This window comes from Malus sylvestris, chromosome 9 (assembly GCF_916048215.2).
Source record: "Malus sylvestris chromosome 9, drMalSylv7.2, whole genome shotgun sequence".
NCBI classification, from domain to species: domain Eukaryota; kingdom Viridiplantae; phylum Streptophyta; class Magnoliopsida; order Rosales; family Rosaceae; genus Malus; species Malus sylvestris.
This window is the reverse complement of record NC_062268.1, coordinates 7,049,805-7,065,590: the sequence shown is the minus strand read 5'-3', so window position 1 is coordinate 7,065,590 and position 15,786 is coordinate 7,049,805. Positions and strand designations below refer to the sequence as shown.

General features: G+C 38.5%; 3 protein-coding genes and 2 pseudogenes across 3 annotated transcripts; 3 read left to right on the top strand and 2 right to left on the bottom strand.

The window, feature by feature from the left end:
* Nucleotides 1-83: 83 nt before the first annotated feature.
* LOC126582269 (universal stress protein PHOS32-like) lies at nucleotides 84-1,352 on the bottom strand. The gene is made up of 2 exons (XM_050246343.1): nucleotides 373-1,352; nucleotides 84-280 (listed from the first exon to the last, which is right to left on the bottom strand). The coding sequence occupies exons 1-2, from the start codon at nucleotides 1,052-1,054 to the stop codon at nucleotides 270-272; spliced, it is 693 nt and encodes a 230-aa protein (XP_050102300.1). The 5' UTR covers nucleotides 1,055-1,352; the 3' UTR covers nucleotides 84-269.
* A 3,220-nt stretch (nucleotides 1,353-4,572) lies between these two features.
* Nucleotides 4,573-7,261, top strand: LOC126633699 (G-type lectin S-receptor-like serine/threonine-protein kinase At2g19130). The gene has a single exon (XM_050304273.1). It carries the CDS (start codon nucleotides 4,599-4,601, stop codon nucleotides 7,035-7,037), a length of 2,439 nt encoding a protein of 812 aa, XP_050160230.1. The 5' UTR covers nucleotides 4,573-4,598; the 3' UTR covers nucleotides 7,038-7,261.
* A 405-nt stretch (nucleotides 7,262-7,666) lies between these two features.
* On the top strand, nucleotides 7,667-8,342 carry LOC126582645 (uncharacterized; annotated as a pseudogene).
* Nucleotides 8,343-8,644: 302 nt separating this feature from the next.
* On the top strand, nucleotides 8,645-9,879 carry LOC126633700 (uncharacterized; annotated as a pseudogene).
* Nucleotides 9,880-13,845: 3,966 nt separating this feature from the next.
* LOC126634410 (uncharacterized) lies at nucleotides 13,846-15,387 on the bottom strand. The gene is made up of 2 exons (XM_050304922.1): nucleotides 14,824-15,387; nucleotides 13,846-14,728 (listed from the first exon to the last, which is right to left on the bottom strand). The coding sequence occupies exons 1-2, from the start codon at nucleotides 15,094-15,096 to the stop codon at nucleotides 14,156-14,158; spliced, it is 846 nt and encodes a 281-aa protein (XP_050160879.1). The 5' UTR covers nucleotides 15,097-15,387; the 3' UTR covers nucleotides 13,846-14,155.
* Nucleotides 15,388-15,786: the final 399 nt, after the last annotated feature.

Sequence of the window (15,786 nt, the reverse complement as noted above, 5' to 3'; positions counted from 1 at the left end):
TGCCAAAATGGTTTCAGAGATGACATTACTCCTCACTTTGGTACTTGAGATTTAAAATTAATCGAACGGTGGACAAACTCAACTCTATAAAATCAAAAGATGCATTGCAATTATACAAACTGAGACAAACAGTCAAATTCACCACCACAATTTTTACGGTTTGACAATGAGAAAACGCAAAGTGAAAAACACTAGCAGAACAAATTCGAAATTACAAGAGTAGCCATAAATCCATTTAAATTTGCTATGTAAACCCTGCAACCTTCAATTTATTCGATTTCTGCAACATAACAAGAGAAAAAGGGGTCAATTTACAATTTACGATTTACGATTATTTAGTGTAATTTATAGTTCAGAGCAAAAGAAATTTACCATGAGCTTCATTGTTATCGGAGGAGGAACCGTCGTTGAATTCCTCCGGGTCCTCTTCCGGCACCGGGTGGAGCTCCACCGGGCCATCGGGTTCACCGCCAGCGCCCGACCCGACCGAGTCGTCAGGATACCTCACAACCACAACTGGACGGACACAGTGTTGCACGCAGTAATCAGTGACGCTGCCGAGCCTGCCGACCTTTGCGGCACGCTTGGCGGCTCCGAAGCCGCGGCTGCCCATGATGACAACGCTGAGCCAGAGCCTCTCGACTTCCAAGCAGAGCCGCTCCTTCATGTCGTGGTCCTTCACTATGTGGATTTTGAACGGAAATTGCGCCTCCACTAACGGCTGCGCCAGGTCCGCTGCCTTGGTGGTGATGAAGGCGTCGAAGTCGTCCTCCAATTTCTGCTGCGAGTCGGAGGAGGAGCAGACGGCGTCGTTGGGGTCGACGGAGCCCCAGTCGGCGCCGTAGAGGACGCTGGTGGGTCGCACGTGGAGGAGGACGACAGAGTCCCCAGGTCGAAGGTAGTTCTGTACGGCCCATCGGACGGCAAAGGCGCTCTCCTCGCTTAAATCGACGGCGATCGCGACCTTCCGGTGGGTTCCATCAGGTGTTGGGGTGATCGTGGTGGTTAGCCGCGGCGAGGATGGTTTGATGTGTACGGGCGGTGGCGGGTTCATTGTTTCGGAAAAACGATCGAGTTCTTTGCGTACTTGGGACTTTGTTGAGAGTTTGATGGGTAGTTTCGGTGATCAGCATAGGATTGTGTAGGCTTTAAGAGCTCACTAGAACCAAGTTGTGAAGTGGTCATTTGTGACTGTGAGTGCGAGTCATGTGTTTGAACGGCCTTTACCATTCTATCTTATTCATATCAGACTATCAATTACAAATAGAAGCTGGAGATAGCTGGAAAGGCTCTCATGTCCAAGTCGAGGGAAACCCTACTCACTGATCATTATGTTTGACAGCCTTCTCGGGGAGAAGGTCTTGTGTATAGACGTTCGCATAAAACAACAGACGTAAGAGAGTGAGATTGAAATACCGTGACTGCGAATTAGGAGTGCCTATGACTTAATTGTAAAATTGCTTAGTCACAAGGCATCACTTTTGATTCAATCTTAAACCAAGTCTCGTAAAGAAACTAAACTAAACCAAGGTTCATAAAAATAAAAAGAACCGAGTTTGATCGTCCCCTCATCATGTAACGCCTACTCCTCGCTCCACAAATTATTCTTTTCCATCTTTGTCAAAACTTTATAAATTGAGGCCATGAATATGTGTTGACTTCGGGTGCAAGAACAAACGCTTATCAAGTTTCTTTGTCCCTATTGTGGTTAAAGTCTCTGGATGAAGCATCTTGTGTTACTGAATTACTAGTCGTGCAACACTATTACTTCTGATGTTGCTGCGACGACCCAGTTTCGTTTTGGTCCAAAGCCGAACTAAACCAAAAACTATTGGTTAGGTTTCAGTTTTGGTGGTTCAAAAACCGAACCGAGTGAGATACAAATCAATATATTTTCTATTTATGTTGGATATTCATTTTCTAAGCCCAATTCCAAGTCAACTATTAGTCTAATTTCAATCCAAGGCTAGGTAAAAACTTAACTTTAAGCCCAATTATGTTGATAGTCTTATTCCCTAGAAAACATTTCTTCATTTTCTCTCCAATATCTAAGTTACAAAGAAAAAGATTTAATGTTTTTGTTTTTGAAAATTTTTAGAAACTAAACGGAAAACCAATATGCCAAAAAAAAAAAAAATTACAAAACCGAACCAAATGATAATTTCGGTTTGATTTTCGGCTTTGAGAAGAAACTAAACCGAATGAAATCGAGCCCACCCTTAATTTGTATAACAAAAGTAACTTTATTCTTAAAAGGGAACCTCAACCCCTGAGATATAATAATTGATCAAAAATAGTCCATTTGGTATTAATCCTGTATTCATGCAAGGAAAAAACAACCAATTGTCACGTCATAAAATAATAGTTAACTTGATAGTTAGATAGACCGATCGGCTAATAATGTAACATCTTATAACTTTAAGGATTGTTCATGTTAATTTTGAAAAGACATGAACCAAACTTTTGCTGAATTCTATTCACAAGATTTCTATTATTATTCCATGTCTGTCCACAACTGAAAATAATAGGTTTGTGCCTTATTTGGAACGATTTACTCACACATTTCATAACATCACCGTTTCATGTAAGTCCTAAGTTTATCCGTGTCGGAGAGCTGAGCTCCCAAGCGAGCTAGCAACATGCTATTTTCTAATAAAACATCGGCCAACTCTAGTAATCTAGAAACCTTTATGTAGCTTTGCTGGCTCCGTTGAATGCTCAACTCCAACTTCAACAGAGCCAGCAAGGCTATAGTGCATACAAAAGCCTAGACCTGGTCAAGATGGGTACCTGCAACCAAATCATACGCAATGCTTCTGACCCTTCCATTATTAAGCCTTTAATATTTCAGACATTTCTCTGAAGTATAAGTAGTAAGGTAGGTTTGAACATTTATCAAATTACCATAAACAACGAACTGAACGGCTGAGATTGCTTCCGTGTGAACCCAGTGATGTGATGATCCTGCTGAACCGCCAGCGTCAAAGTTTCAAAGATGTTTAATTTGAATGGAAAAATAGTTGCCCTGGAAGAAGGGTTACAACAACAGAAATTAGCATTCAAACAAAAATTAATCAAAGGGGTTTGTGTTGCCTTTTCAACACGTCAGCACAATAAAACGAAAATCTTGCAGTCGGGTCCAATTTCTCAACTTTGTTCTCTTCGTAGGTTATTTGGTGGAAATGGTCTTCACCGATGAATTGTTGTTGATGGTGTATAAAGTTTGTTCAAATGTGACGCAGTACAAAGCGATAAAAAAGTTACTAACGTAATTCCTTGTAGAATAAAGTCTAAAATCCATTAGAAAATTGAGAGAAATTCCAAAGGGTTGTATTAATTAATTTTTGAATGATTACAATGTTTAATACAAGTGACTTGTATAAAGAGATTACAACCGCTTGAAAAACTCAATGAACTCTAAACAACATTAATCGTACGGAAATCAAAATATCCTACTTTTATTACGAAACTTAAAACTACGTTCTGAAGGATGAAATGAATCTAGATGGCTAAAATTCACTGTACATCACATCAAAAAGGTGCGTTTGACTCGTGGCGTCGTTCCCTTTCCAAAAAGGTATAACGGGCCCTATTCGGAGCTTTGACACCAAATCTGCAAATTCACACTGCATCATTTTATCTTCCGATTATCCATTTCTTTCTCAATCCATTATGCCATTTGTTTAACATCAAAATGTAAATAAGGCGTGCTTGTATTTTATATTACCGTACTAGTTATTCTCTTTACATGATGTCTATTATTTATTAAATGACGGATTATAATACGATATTAATGATACGTGATTAATCATATTGGAATATTACATGTAATTTGCAATCGACGTGTTATGGTTACATTATTGACTTTGTCCATACAAAATATCAACAACATCGTTACAAATTATATTCGTTATACCGCCATGCACAAAGAATTTATCATGATTATACAGTTGTAATACAAATTCATCATTTATCAGAATAAATTCTCACTTACACAATCAATCATATTTTGACACGAATAATTTTGCTAGTTTGACACAGACCCATCACCAATCTTTGCATTTGAATATAAGATTGGAAAGTTTTTCTTGTATAAATAATTTCCAGATTATTATGAAAAGTAGAATAATATTAATCTGTAGAGGATTACATTTATCAATTGTAAATTTATGTATTAATTGTAAAACAAATAGACCTAGCCAATGGCGGCTGACAAAGCTACACATTTGATCAAACTTCGTTCACATTAGTAACATGGTTTTTTTAATTTTTTTTTTATATAATTTATTTTTTTGAAACCCAAAAAACACACGTAGTAACATAGTTGATGTTGTCCAATTCTACAGTTTGGTTGGGTGACCACATGACAAAAATTTACTAGCAAACAGGCAATGGATTCTCAGTAGGATTTTTGGAAAGGAGAAAAAAGCTCACCTTTGAATTTTAGCCGCGCGTGGACGTGACCATGACTTTGACCCTGTACGTAGCTGCCAAGTTCACCCTCCACCCAATGACCAATGGCCCAAATCTCTCTCTCTCTCTCTCTCTCTCTCTCTCTCTCTCCCTAAACTTTGTCTGCAAATTTGCCTTGAGCAGCCATGGATACCAAAACCAAGAAAAGATTGGTGCTTTCAGTTGTTTTCTTCTGCTTCCTCAAAACCCATGTCTCCCTTGCAGCCGACTACATCACCGCCAACCAATCTCTCTCCGGTAATCAAACCATTGTCTCTGCCGGTGGGATTTTCGAGCTCGGTTTCTTCACACCAGGTAATTCTTCAAAGTTGTACGTAGGCATATGGTACACCAAGCAACTAGTATCCGAGAGGACCATAGTTTGGGTGGCAAACAGAGAAAAACCTGTTTCCGATAAATTTTCTTCGGTTTTAAGGATTTCAGATGGTAATTTAGTTCTCTTCAACGAGTCCAAAACCCCCGTTTGGTCAACGAATTTAACCTCCTCCTCCGCCGCCACTGCACTTCTTTTGGATACCGGAAACCTGGTCTTGAGAGAGGGGTCTAGTAATAGTACGTCAGAGCCGTTATGGCAAAGCTTTGATCATCCGGCTCATACATGGCTGCCAGGAGCTAGAATTGGGTTTAACACTGTTACCAAACAAACCCAAATTCTTACTTCATGGAAGAGTTCGGAGGATCCTGCACCTGGTCTTTTCTCGCTCGAATTAGACCCGAACGGGAGCCATGCGTATTTCATACGGTGGAATAGGTCTATGCAGTATTGGAGTAGTGGACCATGGGATTCAAAATCAAAGCTTTTCAGCTGGGTTCCGGAAATGAGGCTCAATTATATATACAACTTCAACTTTGTTACGAACGCAACCGAAAGTTACTTCACCTATTCTCTTTATGATCCAAAGATAATTTCTCGATTCGTGATGCATACTTCGGGGCAGATTCAACAACTGACATGGTTGGAGCCTTCCAGGCAATGGAATATGTTTTGGTCTCAACCGAGACAACGATGCGAAGTTTATGATTTGTGCGGCGCCTTCGGAACTTGCAATGATGCAAGCACCGTCTCCTGTAATTGCTTGAACGGTTTTGAGCCAAAGGCGAAGAGAGATTGGGATTTGCAGGACTACTCTGGTGGGTGTAAGAGAAAAACCGATCTGCATTGTGAAAATGCTACTAGTGCGAGCGGGAAGCCAGACCGGTTTTTTGAACTTCCTAGCATGTCATTGCCTGAAAATGAACACTCTGTGGAGGTTGGGAATATTGCGGAATGTGAATCATTCTGCCTTAGAAACTGCTCTTGCACTGCTTATTCTTATAACACAAGTGGATGTTCGATTTGGGAAGGAGAGCTCTTGAATTTGCAACATCTAACATCAAGTGTCGACCAGGGAATAACCTTATACCTCAGACTTGCAGCTTCTGAGTTTAAGAATTCTAAAAGTAACAAGGGATTGATTGTTGGTGTTGCGGCAGGCTCAGCTGCTGGCGTAGCAGTCCTTTTAGGCCTTATTGTGTTTGTAATCTTGGGACAGAGAAAGCGAGTGAATGGAATGGGAAAAGCAGTAGAGGGTTCGTTGATGGCATTCGGGTACAGAGAGATGCAAGATGCAACGAAGAACTTCTCCGAAAAATTGGGGGGAGGAGGTTTTGGTTCTGTTTTCAAAGGGACATTGCCTGATTCGTCTGTCATAGCAGTGAAGAAGCTTGAAAGTGTTAGCCAAGGGGAGAAGCAATTCAGAACAGAAGTGAGCACAATTGGGACCATCCAACACGTCAACCTTGTCCGCCTTCGCGGGTTCTGCTCTGAAGGTGCTAAAAGGATGTTGGTTTATGATTACATGCCGAATGGGTCTTTAGACTCTCACCTTTTCAACGATCAGCATCCGAATGTCTTGAATTGGAAAACAAGGTACCAAATTGCACTTGGGATAGCAAGAGGGTTGGCTTATCTTCACGAGAAATGCAGAGATTGCATCATACATTGTGACATAAAGCCGGAAAACATTCTCTTGGACGCTGAACTATGCCCCAAAGTGGCAGACTTTGGCCTTGCAAAGCTTGTTGGAAGAGAGTTCAGCAGGGTCCTGACTACCATGAGAGGGACAAGAGGCTATCTTGCGCCGGAGTGGATTTCGGGCGTGGCGATCACAGTGAAAGCGGATGTGTACAGCTACGGAATGATGCTGTTTGAATTCGTGTCGGGGAGAAGAAACTCCGAGCAATCTGAAGATGGGAAAGTTAGATTCTTCCCAACTTCTGCTGCTAGCAAGATTAGTAATCCAGAAAGCGATGTGCTGAGCCTATTAGACCCGAGGCTTGATGGCATTGCGGATGTAGAAGAGCTCACAAGGATTTGTAGAGTTGCTTGCTGGTGTGTCCAAGATGATGAGGCCCGGAGGCCGTCAATGGGGCAGGTGGTACAAATCCTCGAGGCGGTTTCCGATGTCAACTTGCCGCCAATTCCGAGAGCTCTTCAACTGTTAGGAGACGACCAGGAGCAGATAGTCTTCTTCACTGAGTCATCCTCGAGCCAGAGTTCACGCCCACGGAGCAATAACACATAAACGGCTTCCTCTCAAACCAAGAACTCCCCATCTTCAACCAGCTCCAAGAGATCTGAAGAGCATCAGTGAGCATTTTGATGTGCCTTTTCTATCTGGTCATTAAGTTTGATCCTTAAGTAATCGTCTCTGTGTTTGTGTGTGTGTGTGTGTGTGTAGATAGCTTCTGATGAAGTATGTTGTAATATTATTCAAATATCCCAATAAGCTGAAAACTTTATTTTTTCTTTCTCGAACTTGAAAATTTTACTTGAATCATAGAATGGTACGTGATACCTTCGTCAATCCATCCTCAAGCAAGGACGTTAAGTGGCACTGTGATACATTCATATTGGGCATTTTCGTTGACCTAAACAGAAAGTGAAGGGTATTTTGGCCATCTTACCCAAACCTCCCGCCCAAATTTTTACCGTCATCAGTTGAGCCCCACCATTTTCTTGACATAAATAGACATCTTGAATGCTGAGACGAAGATTGAAACCTTAATCACACTAATTAGCTCCAAATGATTCCCAAATTTCACAACCCTAAACTACAAAGTCGACCCTAACCCTCCTTTTCCTTCCAAATACAAGGTTGTAAATGCAAGCTTGTGAGATGATACTGTTGACTGCCCAATATATAGCTAACAATTGCCTTCGGCGTCCTATGACTGCCAACATTTCATAAGGCCTTTGCTGAAATAGAGAATCAGAAAATTGAAAGTAACGGTTACGAAGCAAATGGTAGAAGACCAAAGGACACCGGCGAGTTCCCGATTGGCTCACAAATGGCAGTGGAAGCTCTAAATACTTGTTACAGAATGCAATCAGCATCCGAGCTTGTTCAGCTTACAATGGGGTGTCCACTTGCAGAGTTTGAAAGATTTATCCACTGCGCTGCTCCTGTTATTGCTTCTTCATATGTGCATAAAAAATGTGTTTGGAACTAGTACGAGAAACCAGGGAACGACGGATTGGAGGTCCAGGCAGATGATTCATAAAACTTCAATGGTTCAATGCCATTAAGTGCCCATTTTGTTCCTTACTTCTGCTGTTCAATTGTTTCGACCCCATAACCATGGTTCCAAGACATTATATTTCCCACATTCTTCAAAAGCAGCAGAGTTGAACCATCTTCAGGCAAGGACAGAGAAACATGACGGAAGTGGCCCGTAGTGTCTAGAATGTTCACCTGATTCTGAGCTCATATTTGAAATTTTTAGAATCTGAGAAGCCATGTTAGCGAAAGCCCTTGTGCATTAAGTATGTTCTTGCTACTCTTACGATAAGATATTATCGTTCTATTCATCTTGCACTAGCAAAGTTTGTGTAGACAGTAATAAAATTGGATTTTGATGTTAACAATATTCATTTACTTCTCTAGCTGTTCAGTTTCTGTACACACATTATCAAATTATTGTGGAACCTAGTTATTGACCTGAGACTGATGGATAGAGACTCAGAGATATGGAAATGAACCTTTAAAATATAAAAATAATGATACGATATGGTTGTTTCATGTTTGAAACAACAATGGAAGGGAAAAAAGTAAGTTGATTAGGCTGTGAGAAATTGCCCGATGTCCTATACACAGGTTACATATAAGAATCTCGGCATGCGCTCAAAGAACTCAAAAAGTGCTCATAACAACTATGTTGGTTCCTAATTGAGTTTCATGCTTTGGTCTTCTGTATGTTCCTCACTTCTCTTATTTGCTTGTTTATCCTTTTGTTTCTGACATACAATGTCACTGGTTTAATACCTAGATATTCCTATTTGATTGCAGAATTCTGGAGCTAACCAACGTTGAAACTTCTATCATCACATGTTTGGTGATCCATCAAAGCTAGATTGTCTGAGTTTGCACGATTTACATCCTGAGTCTTGGTGAAAATCAGTTTTTCTACTCAATTTTCTCTATATATAACTAATTGTTTAGCGTAGTGAAGAAAGTTGGGTTAATTTGGCTTTCAGGTTTTTTCGGTGGCCTAGTATCCTTTGTATCGAGTTCCAGAAGGGAACTTGCGTGCAACATTCTTAACTTACCATTCACTTGGACATTTTGTACGGAGACCTATTTCAGTAGATCTTGCCAATTAGTACACAAGTCACCGCCCTGTGTTAGGATTGCAAAGCCACAATGCACATGTAAGAAATCAATACCGTGTCTTTCATGCTCTAGATTTTGGTCAGTATCACTCTTTCTATGTAACAGTTAGTCACTGAAAGGGTTGGAAGCCATTAAAAGACATCAACAATTAATACTGATGAGCATAAAACCACGCTTCGTGACAGTTCGCAAGTGTCGGGAAACACTAAAAGTTAAACTTTTCATGCATAGACTCTTCGCTCACTCTTGATACTTGTTGATATAGTCCCGCTTAGAAACTTGTTCTGGATATTCTTCTTGTAAGGTGACTGCTGGTTTGATCCCAAAACGCCTTTCTGACATTCTTCAAATGAATCTACTACTAACAGTGCAGAAATTCTCAAAGAAAGGCTCAGAACATTGGAGGATGATGCATTATGTTTTGCAAGAGGTTGCGTTTGCAAGGATCAAGTCATGGTCTCCAACAGGCAGCCAGATTACGAGTTCTTCATTTCTCGAAAAACACATCATAACTGGTTACATACAACTAATACCATCTCTTTCCGGTTTTGTGAATTTGAGTTTGCCTGCGTAGTGAACTGATGTTGAAATCTGAGTTGGCCTACATAGCGAAAATTGGAAAAGGGAAGAAGAATTGTAAATGGATAAGGATCTGTAAAGGGTAAAGGGAGAAGGAGATGGACTCTTCTGTTCTTCTGTTCTGTGTCTTAGTTTTTAGATAACAAATTGAAATTGATTTAGTGATGTTCCTTTTTCATCTTTGTTCTAGAATTCCATGAAAAGTGTACATGTCACAGGAGGAGAGAATCTCTTTGTGTCTCTGTCTCTTATCACGTAACTTGATGATTATTTGATAAAACAATTAGACAAAAGGAGATATGAAACCGAAGATAACTAAAAATCCCTTGCCACGAGAGGGTTGATCCCGTGGCTTGCTATTGATGCAAAAGCCTTTAACTAAATCTCAAGGAACATGTGAAACTCTAAGGCTGCAAAACAAAGAGTTGGGTTCCTTTTTGTATCCATTATTGTTCTTGTGCCCTCTTTTTATGGTTTGTACTTACATCCAGTCATCTCTTATGACTTGTATTGGTGTTAAGAAACTGCCGTACGGCAGAGTTGCAGTGCCTGCCTTAATGCCTATTAAGTTTGAGAATGACTTGTATGCTATAGGTATATTGCCACATTGATATTTTGTGCTGACAATAAACGGACAATGTTGTTTTTCTCTACATATACTTGTTGTAATAGCAAGAATTCATCATTTTCAGTCTTGACAAAATTGTACTTACAGGACAATTAAACAACTTTGATCAAAGACCAAAGCCACACGCACCTATTTTTTTTTTTTTTTTGGGGGTGTTTGGGTAATAGATCTTTGATAGCTAAATCAGTTTCTATGAAAAGATAGAGTTTAGCGCTTAATTGCATAGCACAAGCTTACCAGAAAATTGGTATAGAATGAGGTATTTATAGGAACTAGGGCCAACCATGGAGTGAGGGATCTCGCATCATATGTCACTATCTAATTGACCAAAGTGTGTCATCTGTTGAATGAAGTAGGAAATAATTTCAAAGATATTATCTTAGAATTATCTTGTAGAATACTTGATTGGATTTGACTATGCTTCTTTGAATAGAGGAATTAAGTATTTGCCGACAAAAAAATTAAAGGTAAGAATTAGTTATTGATTTTACTTTTAATTCTCTTGGCTTATCTCTTTGCCATGAACATATGAGCTTGGAGGAAAGTGTAGTCTGTGGCTTAGGTCTTCTTGTAGTTGAATTGCACGCGAAACGGATGTAGACCTCATTAATTTAAGAGTAAATTGTACAAATGGTCCCTTAACTTTAATCAAATTGGAGCAATGGTCCTTCAACTAAAAATCCATTACCATTGGTCCCTCAACTTATCAAAATGTGTAGCTATAGTCATTTTCATCAATTTTGTCAAAATTTTGTCAAAATAAGCTATGTTGGAATGATCATTTATATAATTATGGTCCCTTAACTCATCAAAGTGTATAATTATGGTTCTTTTCGTTAACTATGTCAAAAAATTTGTCAAAACGAGTTATATTGGAAGGACTATTGCTACAATTTGATTAAAGTTAAAAGACAATTTCTCCACTTGAATTAAAGTTCAGGGACCAATGGTAATGGATTTTTAGTTGAGGGACCATAGCTGCACGTTTTGATAAGTTGAGGGACCAAAGGTAATGGATTTTTAGTTGAGGGACCATTGCTCCAATTTGATTAAAGTTGAGGGACCATTTGTACAATTTACTCTTAATTTAATAAAGGTTATTCTCGTCAATTGTGAATAAACATTCAGGTGTCAGCTCCATGATTTTTCTGAATTATTTTTTGTTCCACACTTGTATTATTGATACAAAACATTATCATAACAATATACTTGTACCATAAGTTCTTCTCCATTAATTGTTGAATGCCTAAAAAGGAATATGTGAGATTTTTTGGGGTTTTATTAAGTGAGTGACCTAACACTTATCTTTTTCTCTAGCTTTTGCAATAAATATCTAGATGAAAGCAGAGCACTCTGTCCCTTTCTTTCTGATCTTCCTTTTTCAATTGAAAGACATAAACACCTTAAATAAATCCCTGCCGAGCCACTTGATCTTTTATTAATCAAAGTAGAGAAAAAGAGCAAAAGACAACCGTTTTATTTTGATTTGATTTAATTAAGGGTGTATTTTTTTTTCAGTACTTTTAAATATTGGTAATGCTCATTAGCTTATTTATTACAATTGGATGAGTTTAAATGTTAAAATTTATATCAATCTATTATACAAATCTCGAAATATAAACTCATCTCATGGTAATAAATAAAGTGATTAACATTACTATTACTTGAGAATGACGAGCACAAATATTCCCTTTAATTAAAGAAAGAGGGGGGAAGGAAAAAACTTCAAAGCTCAAACATTGTAATAGCACAGTCATTGGTCATTGAACCATATATGAATCTATGATACCTTGCACTCTTCTACCTTCTTGTCAAAAAATCTATTTATATCACATATTGTAAATAATTATATGTATTATCTTATCAAATAGTTCGTTTGCTGAGAGAAACAAGCACATATAAATATATAACTGATGACATTTAAGAATCTCTCATTCTCTACCATTGATAAGTTATATAATTCGGTTAGATCATAAACCAAATCAATACTTCTCTCATGCTTTGTTTGGAAAATATTAAAAAGACTACATGTGTGTATCACATTTGAGAATCACATGATGTGTCATGTATACATGTAATATCAGCTAATAAAATTATTGTATCGAATGTATAATTCATCGCATGCATTACTTATCTCATCGCGTATAATAAAAATGTGATGTCCCATTTTACTTTAACATTACAACTTCACACGAAACGATTACTTCAACTACCTACAATCCACGTGGCAAACACCCATTTAATATACTGAGATTAATATTATGAATGGCCCAGTAATCTTTTGACAAAAGAAGTTTCCAAATCAAATCAAACCATCATTATGGATTTTGGTAGGGTAGTAAAGAATTGTATCCCTCTTTGGATCTTTAATGCTATTCAAATTTTGACGGGAAATATTTTAGTGTGCTGGAAATACACTTTAGACATTAAGTTTCTTAATATAAGTGGTTAAATACTTGAAGAAAAAAATTTACAACTATTTATATTATGACACTTTGTATACAAAATTATGTTCCTGACACGTTGCAAAAATTTTCAATTTTGAGATCTTTCGATGTTGGCATGGGATCAATTGCGTGGTTAAAATCGAGGAGGCCATTTTTCCCTATTTAGGTACATTCATATGGCCAAAACACCAACCAAAATGGACAAAAACAGATAGTGTATTGATAGCTAAGTTGATCCTTCATGGGAGAGATGCTTTGGAACCTCCTCAATAAATAATGCTGAGAAATTAGAAAAAGAAAAGTATATTTAATAAATATATAAAAATGTGCAATGTGCGCATCAGCATCAGTTGCAGTTTATGTACACGTTTTTATAAGATTTTACTGCTCAAATCCACCGCATTGTGGTATATGGTGTACCAAATATTATAAGCATAATCTGTTTCTCAAATTTGTCTAGACAATGACCTCATATTGACACCATAAAGGGATTGAAAGCACACTGATGAATAGAGATATCACGTAATGAATGAGACACTCGTATGTAGTAAGTAGGGGACACAAAGTACATGAGCGGAGTAAAAACAAAGCATGGGAAATCATTTGATTGCTTATTGGATATAGATTCACGTCTTTGGATAAATATCCAATTACAACTGAGATTTTGATCACATTTTTTCACAATTAAATACACAGATCCACTTCTATTTTTTTAGGGTTTCGCGGAAGTGTAAAACCTTGTTCATTTTGATCACATTTGGCCCCATACTGACCTCACTTAATGTGAGAGAATTACTCTAGGCAGACATTATATAGAAATTTATCTCAATTTACAAGGTTATGCACAAGTTTTTATTAACGTTTTGACTTCTCAAATCAACATCGTGAAGATATGATGTGCCAAATTTCATAAGTATTGGATGTTTCTCAAATTTGCCTAAACAACAATTAGGAGTGATTTTACCTTGTCACCGATAAATCACATGATGAGTGAGGCGTCTTTATATTGTGATTGGGGAGTACCCGCCCACAAGAGAGCGAAAGCAAAGCAAGAGATACTCATTGGTTGCGTACTAAATATAAAAATTGAAGCCAAAGAGATATCCCTGGTTTAGTTACAACCAAGATTTTCTTCACAAACAAACACAAATACGAAAAACCACTTCGAATTTTCTGTGGCATGGCTATAGAACTTAAACCACATAAAAGTCACAGGTCACAAGAAAGAAAGCAAAACGGAGGAGAAGTTAATGTAAATACAGATTGTTCTGTTTTTCTCCTCATGTACCACAAGGCACCTACACAATTAAAACCCTGATGTCCTTTCCAACCAGAAGCTGCATCAAACACGAAACAGATAATTTTCACGTCGAAATTTACTGCCCTCTCTCCCCCTGCTGGTGGTGGTGGAGGTGGTTTTTCCTCTCAATCAACCCTTCCATTATTACCCTCTTGTTATTGTCCCTGCACTCCGCCTCCGACCACCTCCTCACATTTTCCGGTGATATTTTACATGAACTCCGCGACGGAAAAAAGTAGAGCCAAATCGATGAGACAAGGATTGCAATCGCCTTGCCCCAAAACACCGTCACTGCAAGGCTGATGAGAAGAAAATATGTTCCGGAGTTGAAACCGGAGCACCTCACTTCCGTGTTCTTTGGTTTCGCCGCGGGGTTTTGAGGATTCCGGAGGCTCTGTTTCGTCGGGTCCGAGAAAGTTTTGGACAACCTTTTGGATTCCGAAACCGAACTCGAAGAAGATAATGCGGACGATGATGAACTAGAAGAACGAGAATGTAATGACATTTCAGAATTTGGTATTGTTTCTTCAAATTTCTTCACCGACTCATCGCCTCCCAAATTCAGAGACGCCTCACTTCTGAGCGAAAAACACCGCTTTGATCCGAACGAGTCCTGCCGGCATACTTTCCGATCACGAGCTTTCTTCGCCTGCAAAATACAGAAAAACATTGTTAAAATAAAAAAACAAAAAAAAATCCCAGAATCTATAATCCATCAAAGATTAAGGATTTCAGAACACTGACCAGGATAGTTTCGAACACCACGGCTTTCACCGCCTTCGAAAAAGTTCGGCTCGGACGAGGAGACATTTTCGAGTTCTCAGAATCCGCCGGAGAAGAAAACCCTCTGTCCAGAGACATGGTTTTCTTCACCAGAGCCGCCTTCTTGTCCTCCTTGTTTTCGTCAGTCCGAACTTGTCTCCTCCGGACAGCTTTGGTCTCGAACACCATGTCCACGTCCACCGGTCGGAAACAGTGCAAAAACTTGGGTTTTGACTTCGAGACGTTTTTCTTCATTGCCTGCTAACAACAACAAAAAGAAACGCCTAAACGGACTTGTTTAAGATGGGATAATTATATTGGGTTTTGCAGGTTACATATATCGGAGGAGGTCGGTTAAGGTTTTGGTCAAAACGAGGAAAGAGCAAGAAGAGAAAGAGAGACTCTGTTTTCTTTTGGGAGTTTTGGGTGTTGGAGGCCGGCATGGGTGTCTTGTTCAATTACTATACAACGAGTGATCGGTTGGAACTTTGAGACTTTTGGGAGATACATACGAGGGGGTTCTCTCTCTTAACAAGAGTGTACCATATGGAGTTTATTTATCGAATCTCGGTAAAAGCCATCCAAAAAAATTAAAAGCTTTTGTCACATAGATGATTTATATGTTATGTTATCCACGATTTTGTTTTTAAATTAGTTAGTTTTTTTACCATTAGTTTTGATTCTCCGTTAGATACTCCTATTCTAATATAAAACTATAATATTTGGCCCAAGATATGGAGAAATTTTTTATTGTAATGGGAACACGAAGTGTTTTTATATAAGTAGTACGAAATTTTATTTTTTAAATTATTAACTTTTTAGCACATATATCCTACTATTTGTATAACGATACGTGATGTACCACCTCTTGTGCCGATCATCCCGAAAAAATCTCTCTAAGACATGCGATTGTGGTTAATTTAGTATTTCGTGCAATTAAAACAC

Excerpts from the sequence above, each read along its gene's own strand:
- LOC126582269 (XM_050246343.1), bottom strand. The coding sequence starts at position 1,054 with ATGAACCCGCCACCGCCCGTACACATCAAACCATCCTCGCCGCGGCTA.
- LOC126633699 (XM_050304273.1), top strand. The coding sequence starts at position 4,599 with ATGGATACCAAAACCAAGAAAAGATTGGTGCTTTCAGTTGTTTTCTTC.
- LOC126634410 (XM_050304922.1), bottom strand. The coding sequence starts at position 15,096 with ATGAAGAAAAACGTCTCGAAGTCAAAACCCAAGTTTTTGCACTGTTTC. Across the intron at positions 14,729-14,823 it reads TGGTGTTCGAAACTATCCTG|GCGAAGAAAGCTCGTGATCG; the intron begins GTCAGTGTTCTG and ends TGTATTTTGCAG.